Source organism: Colobus angolensis, unplaced genomic scaffold (assembly GCF_000951035.1).
Source record: "Colobus angolensis palliatus isolate OR3802 unplaced genomic scaffold, Cang.pa_1.0 Scaffold29, whole genome shotgun sequence".
Taxonomy (NCBI): domain Eukaryota; kingdom Metazoa; phylum Chordata; class Mammalia; order Primates; family Cercopithecidae; genus Colobus; species Colobus angolensis.
This window is the reverse complement of record NW_012116154.1, coordinates 439,327-451,740: the sequence shown is the minus strand read 5'-3', so window position 1 is coordinate 451,740 and position 12,414 is coordinate 439,327. Positions and strand designations below refer to the sequence as shown.

The 12,414-nt window shown below is 36.8% G+C and overlaps 1 protein-coding gene across 2 annotated transcripts in view; it reads right to left on the bottom strand.

Annotated features, from left to right (window-relative positions):
- ATP8A1 (ATPase, aminophospholipid transporter (APLT), class I, type 8A, member 1) overlaps positions 1 to 12,414 on the bottom strand; it is a 278,979-nt gene that overhangs the window by 210,513 nt on the left and 56,052 nt on the right. For both annotated transcript variants that reach the window (XM_011949035.1, XM_011949034.1), the window contains exon 6: positions 3,151 to 3,191. In XM_011949035.1, the coding sequence (XP_011804425.1) occupies positions 3,151 to 3,191 (41 nt within the window). The remainder of the gene's footprint in view (positions 1 to 3,150; positions 3,192 to 12,414) is intronic.

Sequence of the window (12,414 nt, the reverse complement as noted above, 5' to 3'; positions counted from 1 at the left end):
AAGTAAGGCTGCTTTTGTGCCTGTTCACTTGTTCAACGAACAATTTACAAAGCCAGTATTTCAGGGTGCATAGTACTATTTTTTTCCACCTATGATTATATCTTATGATACAGGAACCCTGATGTGTCTTGCTTGATGCTTTAAGCTCACTGCTTGGCATATGCACTCAATAAATACTTGTCAAATGAATAGTATAATTTTTTCTGTGTTGCTATACCATGTGACATTACAGATTTTACTTGTCACAAAATATGAGTATGCCGTAATTTATAAAACCTTCCCTATTGTTGTATTTCCATATATTGTAGTTTTTTGCTATTGTAAGTAAATAATGCTACAATAAACATTTTTATACAAGTGGAGATATTCTCCAACTTTATGATTCTTTTCTTGGGATAAATTTTCAGAATCCCCTTTTTACAGTTCTCAACATAAATAGCCAAACTGCTCGTTCACAATAGGATGTAAATAAAATATTTCATAAAAATAAAAAATCTGAAATACAAGTTTGTTTTTAGTTATTGAATAGGTAACAAATGAAACTTCAATATGGTTTAAATTTGCAACTTTTATTAGGTTGAATATTATACTGAGTCTGATTATCATATTTCTGGTTTACTGTCAAGTTTTCTTTTTTATATAACAGTGATCTTAATCATTTGTCCTATTTGGTGCAAATATTTCACATAGCCTGCCTACTTATTTGTGGCAGTTTTTGTTGTGTATTAGTTTTAAAATTTATATAACCTAATTCTATAGATTTTGAGATATTGCTCCTCTTCAAATATTAAAGCCTTTATTCTATTTGTATGTTTTCTAAAAACAATGTTTTAACATTTAACTCTTTTAGTTGAAATTTATTTTAGCATAGGTTGTGACTTAGTTACAAACTAAATATTCAAATACTATTTCTTAAAATTGCTAATCTGTGACAACATAATTCTTTAAAAAATAATTTTTGCCTTTTTCAAATATTAAACAGGCTTTATTTCAGGGCATTATATTTTATTCTATACTATTTAAATCTGCTCCATGTTATTCTACTCATCAATGTCTATTTTTGCAAACAATCCACAGTATTTCAATAACTTTTGCTTTCCATTTCACCTGTAGTTAATCTTAGCACACTGTTCATTTTTCCAACATATATTCTACTTTCTTAACTGTTTATTTTGGCAAATCAGATGAAAAATATAGTCAATTCTTGAGGAAAATATAATAATTTCCCTGGGATTATATTACTTCATAATTTGGAACAAGTGATATTTCACTTTTAATTTTTCTGGGAATATGACATATTTGTAAATTTGTATGAATCTTGAATATCAAAGTTTGGATGCTTTCTTTAGTCATACATATATGTTAAACTTACTTGCAGGCATCCCATAAGGCCACTGGGAATGAGACCTCTTCCTCACTTTATTTTCAAACTTGATGCTGCCAACTTAAGAGTAATGTTAATTTTTTAATATTTTCATGATTTCATCACTGAACCAACTTTTAGTGATTCTAATTAGTTCTATAATTCTAATTATTAAATAACTTCAGCTCTTTTGGGCTGGATGACTTTGGCAACACTTTAAACTCTGTCCTTCTCTATCTCAAAATGGGATGCCCAGGTTAGGTGTGCCATTGACCTGTGAGATGACTGACAATGCTATTATTATGGGTAATCCTGACTGGTGATTTGCCTGCCAAAAATAGGAAGAGTAAGAGTTACAATAATCCAGGTAGGTTAGCATAATCTTGAAATAAAGATTGTTTATTAGGAAAATAAGACATTTTAAAGGTTTAGAGTGAAGTAGTACATTATTATCTCCCGACTTTCTATTTTCTGAGCAAGCAGCCTAGGTTATTTACTAGCATGCATATTTACTTTAATTACACTAACAACTCTAGGTAAAATAATATTTATAATAAAATTAAACTTATTATACTTGATTATATCCTACCTGATTATATCCTACCTGTCTTCTTTCTAAAATGTTTAAATTCACAGGTGCCAGAAAAGAGTAGAAAAGAAATTTATTTTGAAATTGCTTTTAGCATTTTTGTTTATTTTGTTATTCTGAAAAAGAGATTCCTGTCACAGAAATAAATAAAGCACACCAAGGTATTTTCCTGTTTGTTGCTCTCATGTCAAAAACCAAAGAAAAAAGAGGGGTCAATTTTCAACTATATGAAAGGGGAGATGTCAGTCTCTATTCTAGCCACTGATGGAAAATCAACAGAAATTTAATTAATTTTTGATGGGGGGTACAAGGTATCCCCTGCAGAACTAAAAGATGACCATGACAAGGTAGAATCAAGGGCATGGACTTCAACCAGCTGGAAAGTACTAAAGTACTGCAAATAAACTACTGGTTACACTTCGATTGTCCTAGCAAGATATTGTCCTGTGAGATACACCTCTAGTGTCCTGGCAATCCCAGGAAATAAAGTGGCCCAAGAAGGGCAGCGCAGCCTCCAAAATGTCTTTTACCAAGTTACCAAAGCTATTCATTTGTGGATGACTAGATTTTAAATCTTCTTCCAGAACTAAGGGAGAACTAATAATAATTGCTTACCTTTTGAAAGGGAAGTCTGAAAAGAATAAACACCTGAATAACATTTGTTAAATTATGACTTAACCTACTAACTGCCATGTTAGAGGTCCTATAAACAAATTAACCTTTGATGTTATATAACTGATTTCATTAGAAAACAATGTTTAATTTGTAAGATTTTGTTTTAAAGGAATCAGTGGTAAGCAAATGTAATTAGTCTCACCATATGAATTTGAAGTAAAATATGCAGAAGTAAAATATCAGAACTCAAATTCTTATTTTTACTTGGACAGTAGATGATTAAAGCAAAAAATTACAACACAAAACAGGTCATGGTTAAATAAAATCTATGAAAACAGTACTCAAAATATACTATGAAGAAAACAAAAAGTTCTAGATATTATTCTTCAAAGTAAGCCTTTCCATAATATAGCAGAAATATTAAATGAATGTGACTGAAGACTCCATGCATGTTTATATTACTAAAAAGCTTTTATATTAGTAAAATTCTTGACATTTGCTTATATTATACAAAATATTATATCTACTAGAGTACACTGCTATGCATTTCCTCTCCTGGAACAAAAGAAAAATCAATGCATACCTTTTCCCAGTGGACAATTTCCCAAGCACCATTTCTCAAAACTGGAAAGAGAAAAGGTGACATTTTAAAGAAAATTTTTTACTATGAAAAGGCCGTTTCTGATGGAATAATCATTTTAAACAAATAGCTTCAGTCAAAATAACTAGTAGCAATTTTTATAGGCTAAAAATCTAATTATGATAGCAAGAATATGTAAAACTACACAAAGAATTAGAAGCAACCAACGTATTTTAGATCCTACAATAACATATCTATAACAGAGAGCAATCTCATTGGTGTTACTAAGGGCTTTCTTTAGCACACAGAGGAACTATGGGGCTCAGCTGGAGGAGAAAGCCACAAAAATGATGTGAAAAAGGAAGTGACAAGCTTAAAAACATTTCAGATGCTACAAGAGTAGCAATGTTTAAAAAGAAGAATCACAAGCACAGAGTAATAGATTTCTAATAGTTCAGTAAAAATTTAACACAGAAAGCCAACACAGAAAGAATTTGCACCTTTAGGTTTACAGTAATGCAAAAAGCAAAAACAAAAAACAACCCAATTTTTTTCTTTTTTTTCCTTTTCTTGTTTTTTTTTGAGATGGAGTTTCGCCCTGTCACCCAGGCTGGAGTGCAATGGCTCAGTCTTGGCTCCCTGCAACCTCCACTTCCCAGGTTCAAGCCATTCTCCTGCCTCAGCCTCCCAGGTAGCTGGGACTACAGGCATGCACCACCATACATGGCTAATTTTTGTATTTTTAGTAGAGACAGCATTTCACCATGTTGGCCAGGCTGGTCTCGAACTCCTGACCTCAAGTGATCTGCCTGCCTTAGCCTCCCAAAGTGCTTGGATTATAGGCGTGCGCCACCGCGCCTGGCCCTAAAAATCCAAATTTTCTATATTTGGTTTTCTGGAAAAAAAAAAAAAGCAAAAGAATTAAATTATGATGGGGGGTAGGTATTTCTTAGGGTTTTGCTACTGCTTCACATCAGTAGGGTTACCCAGTATACTTTTTTTTTCCTGTGATGTTAACTATAACACTGAGTATGCTAATAAACACCAAAAAATAAAAATAAAAATAAAACAGGATAAGAGAGTATGTGAGGTAGCAAGCACAGCACTTAGTACTTAGGGAGAGAAATATGTCAAGGCCCATCAACAAATTATCCAGATGTAAATTCTATGAGGGAAAAGCATTTAAAATTTGTTTTAATATTACATTCCCTGGAAACAGCACAGTACCTGGCACACAGTAGTTACTCAGTAAATATTTGCAAAATGAATAATACATAGGTACAAAAACATTTGATTCAGTTTCTTTTGATGTTGGGATAGATGAAGGCTGAACCCTCTAAAAGTATCACAATAATAATATCCAAAATGTTAAATAGCAAATTTAATATTAATTACAAACAAAAATGTTTTGAAATCAGTGTCACAAGATAAATTATTTAAATTAAAATGTTATCTTTTTGTGTCTCTAAATTCCCTGAACATATGCATTGTGTCTTAACCATTTTTTATTTCTTGTACTTGCAGCACTTTTGGTATATAGGATAATCAGATGCTTATAAAACAAATGAATGAATATCTCACAGTGCATTTTGGTGAATCAATTTTGTTAATTTTAAAAAAATAATTTCAAGCTAAAGAGCTAAAATAAAGTATTTCCAGTATAATATCTTAACTGTATAAGTTAAAGTGCCAATTTTTACAGTGCTTAAACAGGTATGGACCAAGGATCTAAAGCACAGGCACCTTAAATTGATCACCATCCCGAACCAAAACTCGAATGCCTGCAGAGCTCACCCAAACTGATTCCAGGAGTAAATCCCCTGCTCGACGTTGATCATGGAGCAGTAGGGGTTTGGAGCTTCTGACCTGGAGTCAAAAAAACCTCTGGTAGAAAAGCAAGAGGTGCTGTCTCTGCCAGAGTCCAACAGTATGTCCCTAAAAATCAGTTGTAACAAAGCATAAAGAATAAATGAGGGCTGGGCGCGGTAGCGCACGCCTGTAATCCCAGCACTTTGGGAGGCCAAGGTGAGCGGATCACCTGAGGTCAAGCGTTCGAGACCAGCCTGACCAGTAGGGGTTTGGAGCTTCTGACCTGGAGTCAAAAAAACCTCTGGTAGAAAAGCAAGAGGTGCTGTCTCTGCCAGAGTCCAACAGTATGTCCCTAAAAATCAGTTGTAACAAAGCATAAAGAATAAATGAGGGCTGGGCGCGGTAGCGCACACCTGTAATCCCAGCACTTTGGGAGGCCAAGGTGAGCGGATCACCTGAGGTCAAGCGTTCGAGACCAGCCTGACCAACATGGTGAAATCTGTCTCTACTAAAAAATACCAAAAAAATTAGCCAGGCATGGTGGTGCACACCTATAGTCCCAGCTACTCAGGAGGTTGAGGCAGGAGAATGACTTGAACCTGGGAGGGGGAGGTTGCAGTGAGCCAAGATCACGCCACTTCACTCCAGCCTGGGCGACAGGGTGAGACTCCATCTCAAAATAAATAAATAAATAAATAAATAAGTAAGTAAGTAAGTAAGTAAGTAAGTAAATAAATAAGAGCACACTCCCCTTTAATCATGTAACCCAGTGGCTACAATATAATGAGAGAGATGGTAACCAAAAGAGATGGTAAAGTCCTGTTCCAATCAACTACACCCAAGATCAACTGACAGAATGACTGGGCTATAAGTTTGCATAAATTTAGAAAAAACTGGTCAATAGTGTCTAGAGCTCTTTATTGCTATTTACTTCCTTCTGATCTTATCTCAGTAATTCTCCCAGCTGTAATACTTAGTTTTTAAAGAAACTATCAGTGTCCAATATTTCTAAAATCAAGATATTTGACATGACGAGTAAGACTTCAGATTAGACAGGATGAACAAGCTCCGGAGAACACACTATCTTCCTGGAATTTGATTTGGGTTTCAAGTCTTCCAATTCATGGACAAGCTATCTTTCTCTATTTCTTCATATCTTAATCTTTCTTAGATATGTTTTGTAGTTTTCTGTGAACGGGTCTTTCACTAGATTTAATTCTTGATTTTTTTTTCTTTAATATCATGAGGGTTACTTTTTATTCTATTTTTCAGTTGTTGGCAGTATTTAGAAATGCATTAAATTTTTGTACAATGACCTTATCATCCTGTAATTTTCTTACATTCACTTATTAGTTTGGGTATAGTTTTTTTTAACCTTTGTTTTGTTGTTTCTGTAGCAATGCTTTTGAAGCAACTTAATTTCTCTTTGTTAACAATGCTGCATTATGATTTTTTGGCAGTTTTTTATTATGCTCACATACCTCCCTGTTTAACCCTTTTTAAAACTCTTACAGAAAAATGCCTTTGAACATCTGGAATAATTTTTACTACTAAAAACATCCTGTTGATTTTGTGCCTCAAGCATCTTAAAATCTGCCAATATTTTTAAATCTTCTCTACCATCATCAGTATCAGCACCCCTAGTTCCAGGAACCACCCCCTACCAACTGGATGTCTGTATTAGCCTCAGGCTAGTTTCCTGCATTCATTCTTAATCTCTTTCAAATTCAGTTTCTACAGTGTAGCTATAAGTATTATCTATGATGATTTTACATAAATGTAATAATTACACATTATTATGTATCAGTCCATACACACAAACTTGGGTCAACCCTTGCTCAGAACTCTTCAATTGGCTTCCCTAGGCTCAAAAAAGAAATCCAAACATCTACAAGGCCTTTCATGAAGCAGCTCTTGCCTTTTTCCCATCATTACTTCTTGCCACTCCCAACACACCCTCCTTTTATGCCCTCTGTAGTGAGCGCACCACGCTCTCTGCTATCTCAAATCCTTTGCACATGTTTCCATGCCAAGAATTCTCTTTCCCTCCATCCCTACCTAGTTAACTTGTACATACACCTTGTAGATCTCAGCTTTAACAGTACTTTTTCAGGGGACATTGTGTTGACATCCAGTCCTTCCTCCTCACCCCCAAATCTAAATGAGCTCCGTGCACTTTTCCTTTAGAGCACTTATCACAGCGTCCCAGTTTTACTGTATACTTAATTAAATAGGATTATTAAAGGGCTGTCTCTTCCCCTAGATTCTAAGATCCATGACAAGAGAAACCTTCTCTGTTATACTCACTGTTACCGTTCCAGTGTTATCACACAGCACACACCGACATAAAGGTGCTCAGTAAGTACTAGTTGGGTGGAATGCTGGATCCACTAATATTCTTATCTGTTATAGGATCATATGAGACCACTGTAACAGTTATAAATTTACTAAAGATACAACTCCACTACCTAGTAGGGCTCATGTTAAAAATAACATACACAGGACATCTAATAAATAGTTATATAGGAAAATACTTTGGCAGTTCCTCAAAAAGTTAAGCACAGTTACTACAGACCCAGAAATTCTACTACTAGGTATATACCCAAGTGAATGGAAAACATATGTTCACACAAAACTTGTATATGAATGTTCACCGAAACATTATTCATAATAGCCAAAGAGTAGAAGCAACCCAAATATCTATCAACTGATGAATCAATAAACAAAATGTGGTATAGCCATTAAATGGAATGTTATTCTGCCATAAAAAGAATTTAAGTACAGATACAATGACGTGACTGAATCTTGGAGATATGGTAAGTGAAAGAACCCAGACACAAAGGGCCACGTACTGTATGATCCTACGTACATAAGATGCCAAGAACAGACAAATCCACAGAGACAAAAGGTAGGTTAGTGATTGCAAGGGACTCAAGGAAGAAAGAAAGACTGCTTACATGTATAGGGTTTCTTTTTGGATTGATGAAAATGTTCGAGAATTAAGGTTGCGGTGATCGGTGCATAACCTTGTGAATGCACTAAACACCACTGAACTGTATCCTTCAACATGGTGAATTATATGGTATGTGAACTATAACTGAATTAAAAAATAGCTATATAAAAAGATGCCAATGAACTATTTTAACATTTGTTTAAAATAGACATCTCAGTTTTATAAGTGACTAAACTGATTTTCAGTGCAAGCAGTTAGAAACGGTTATGTAACCTTCAGAGGCAGTAACACAAACTGTTCTCTGGTATCAGCTCAGGGCCACCCCTTCCAGCTCTGTAATTTAATCTAGCCCTCCTCAATATGCTGCGACTTTGCAGATGTTTGTTAGTTCACACGTAAAAATAGCCTTGATCCACTTTGTTGGGTTCCATTTAACACATGGGAAGTGTCACAACAGGCTTCTCATATCCAACAGATTTTGCCAGAGTCTTCACTCAATAACGGATAGTGGAAGCCAGTGGCACTTACGTGGAAAACCGCCTCCAAAACGGCTGCACTTCTGCCGTCCTGCTCCAAATCTGCTTGACGCCTCCATCTTCTGTATGTGCTCATTTTCCCTCAACCTTGCTCCGATTAATTTTCTCTCCAGGTTTAAACTTATTTACCTCCTTTCTCCAACTGACCTTTTGCGAATCTTTGTCTCCAGTCAAGCAGTGCATTCTCCTCTCTACCCAAACGTTCCCTCTCACTTCATTATTGGAGAAATACTTAGAAAAATGTGGCATACTGCCCAAATGTACACATCTAAGAAACTTTTAAATACATATTCAATATTTTCTCCAAATGACAAAATCAACACACGCTTCCAGCAAGACAGGTATGTATACAAGGTAAAAGCTGACATTCCTCTCCTCAAGGCCACTTTCTCACAGTAAGGTGTACTAACTGATGAATCCTCGCACACCTTCCTCTAGACAAACATGGACATTCCTGCTTTTTCTTTCCCTTTTAAAATTTCTCTGCCACTTGGTTTTCCACTCAACATGCCATAAATACTTTAATGAAAAGCAGAGATATTTAATTCTTTTTTGGAAAATACTCCGTGGCATAGATGTGTCAATTACAACAGGTTGGATAATTAAGCCAACTCACAAGACTTCACAGGATGTATTCACAAAAGACTTTACTCAAGGCAAAGGATATGGTATAGCAGGAAAATGAAAGCCCACAAAAGCATCAGAGGCCTGAGAGACTGATAGGTACAGCTCCCCAGGAGCCCTTCTCTTTCATCCTCAACATGAATTTCGAAGCTCCATGGTATGTATGTGAAATCTGAATTTCAGGAAAGTCCAGGTAAGTTTCCAGTGGGGTCTTTTCCACCCTCTAGTTGACTAGCCAAGGCAAACTGTGTAGCCAGTAAAACTAGTTAAGCCATCAATCTCTGTATATGCTTAAACTAGGTAGAGAAGTTAGTCTGGGGTAGCTACAAGGGAGTTTCAAACCTTAAACAGCATATTATAAATCACTAGCTAGTCCGTCTTGCCCTTGTCTTAGGCAGTGTTCAGCATCACACTTCCAGGTGTCCCAGAGGTAGGCATAGAGCTGTCCTTGCCCTGTGTGAGACAACTCAATTTTCCACAACAGCTGCATCATAAAGCATTCAACTATTCTCCCCCAGTGCAAATTCTCACTTCTATTTTTTTTCTACTACCAAGCAATGAAATATATTCACATGGTTATATCCTGTAAGATAGAATGCCCCAAAGAACATTGCTAACTCCGGGACATTTGAGTTTGCAGTTTCATCAGATACAACCAGATACCCAAGAATCTACAGCACTCCACACTTTTACCAGCAATGTATAAATTTCCACTGACTATAAACTGAGACAAGCACAAACTTAACAATTCCGTGAATTTTGTCAATCTGATGAGTATTTGATATTTATTCTGAAGGCTGTAGTGGTCTGGATTAATCAAAGTATAAATTACCTTTACATCCCTATGCTGAGTTGGAATCCTAACTAACTAGAGTAACGCTTCTTTGAAAGTATTACAAAACCTTGCTGCTCAACATTTGCTGCATGGGCCTGCTGCATCTGCAGTGCTGTAGGCTCCTTAGAAATAAGAGCATACTTCTACCCCACCCCCCATTTGTTTTGTTCTTGAAATACAAAACCAGAACACAGAAATGAAGAAAGGAAATACACAAACTTGACGCTAGCCTCATCTTGGAATATAGATGAGTATACTCTGTTGAAGTTAAAAGTCAGCTCACAACATAAAAAAAAAGTTTCCATACAAATCAAGACTTGAACACTGGCCAAGGAAACAAGTCAATCCTATAATTCATTGTTATCTTTTAGAAATGGTTCTTAAACACCCAGTCCTTGGAACAATGAAAATAAACACCACTACATGTTTTATACCGGTGACTGAATTAGCAATCTAGCTATTTTTAAATCACTGACCTCCCCTGACCCGGCACTAACCTAAGTTTAGAGAAAGCAAGAAACAATGCCGGGCCTGTGATGCGCATTTAGGGTTGTTGGGCCAAAAGTAACAGAGCTGCTATTCTGATTCCAGAGTTTTTTTTTTTTTTTTTTAATGTGTTCATTTCAGTAGAGAATTAGGTAAACCTCACAAAACACAGCCAAGGCCAAAATTTTGTACATTTAGAATGTGTTCAAGAAACCAGTCACAATATAACCAGATTAGATTTCAACAAGGAGGTGACTGTGTTCCTCCAAATAACCTTCATTCAGGAAGATGACATTCCTCCAATATATGGAAAGCATTAAGAAGGTGAGCCTAGCAGAGATGATTAAAGAAGCCTGGTGAAGGGGAGTAGGAATAAGTTATGACAGGATTGTCAGAATGGCCGGTGGTGCCTTGACAGCTCATTGTTTTAAATGCAAAACTCCTCCACCACATCTTTCCAGTTCCAACCAAACACACCTGCTATAGTTTTCAAACAGCCTAATTAGTCTGACAGTCCTGCCATGGGAGAGCTCAGACTAAACAATTACCTCAAATATAACTTGTTTTCATTCAGCAGGATACAAGGTAACAGCTTTGTTGTAATAGGTTTCTTTTTTGAAATGAAAACATTCTGTTAAAGTACATTCGGAATTCTTCAATCAAAGGCCCTGGAGGAAGTGGCCAGTTTCTCAGGACTCTATCAAATATTGCACAGGTGCAGGTGCTAACTTACACTCTAACACCAGCTTCTCTGAGAGAAGCACGCCACCCACCCACCACCCCAATCAGAATGGTCTACTGCTGGGGCCACTGCCGAAAGTGTCACTGGGGGTCCTACTTGGGAAATAATGTATTTTTTTTTTTTTTTTTGGAGACGGAGTCTCGCTTTGTCGCCCAGGTTGGAGTGCAGTGGCACAATCTCAGCTCACTGTAACCTCCACCTCCTCAAGCAATTCTCCTGCCTCAGCCTCCTGAGTAGCTGGGATTACAGGTGTGCACCACCACACCTGGCTAATTTTTGTAGTTTTAGTACAGATGGGGTTTCATCATGTTGGTCAGGCTGGTCTTGATCTCCTGACCTCATGATCCACCCACCTTGGCCTTCCAAAGTGCTGGGATTACAGGTGTGAGCCACCACTCCTGGCCTATCATTTCTTAAGTGGGTAACAAGAGGCAAGTCATCCAAAAAGGCAACAGACACTACTGTTGCCATAGAGGAAAAGTAAAACCACAGAAAATGTAGTGTGCTCCACTTCCTTTCTCTGAGTCAGCATTTAAGAGGAATTTTAGGTCATCAAGGACTGGAGTACGGCTGAGACTATGGCTTTGACTGGGGCAAAAAAGGAAAGCCAATATGACAACATTAAAACATTATTTTATTCACTATATAGACTCTTACTTCCAAAGACAACTTTAAGTCAAAAGCCTCAGTGTGGCACAAACTGACACGGCACAGGAAGAGTCTCTTGTATAAACTTGCCTATAAAGGTTACATTAAACCACCGGGTGCTTGGCTGAACCATTAGTGTTCACGGACACAAAAGACAAAGGAAACTTCATGGATTCCTCTTTCAACCATGTAATACATATAATAATACATATATTGATGTCCAATTGGTTGATACTACTTCTATCACCTCATTTATACAACCTTTAAATGAGTTGTCCTAAAAGTATGACCCCCTCACCAGCGGTGTCACTGAGAGTTTAAAAATGAAACTCTGGGGCCCCACTCCAGGCCTACAGAAACTCTAGGTGTGAGTCCCAGCAATCTGTGTTTTAACAAAAGCTCCAGGGGATTCTGACGCACAAATCTGAGAACGAATGGCTTATTAAAAATCAATATAAGTGGCACAATGTGATCGGAGCACAAATACCAGCAATACCCTGTTCTCAAAATGCTTTCCCTTATTCCTGCCCACAGTCATGAGTCCCTCACTTTTCCCTCTGCTTAACTGAGAAATTCCTTGAAAGAAAAATCTCCCTCCACTGCCTCACCCATCAGTCATTCCACAACTCCTTGT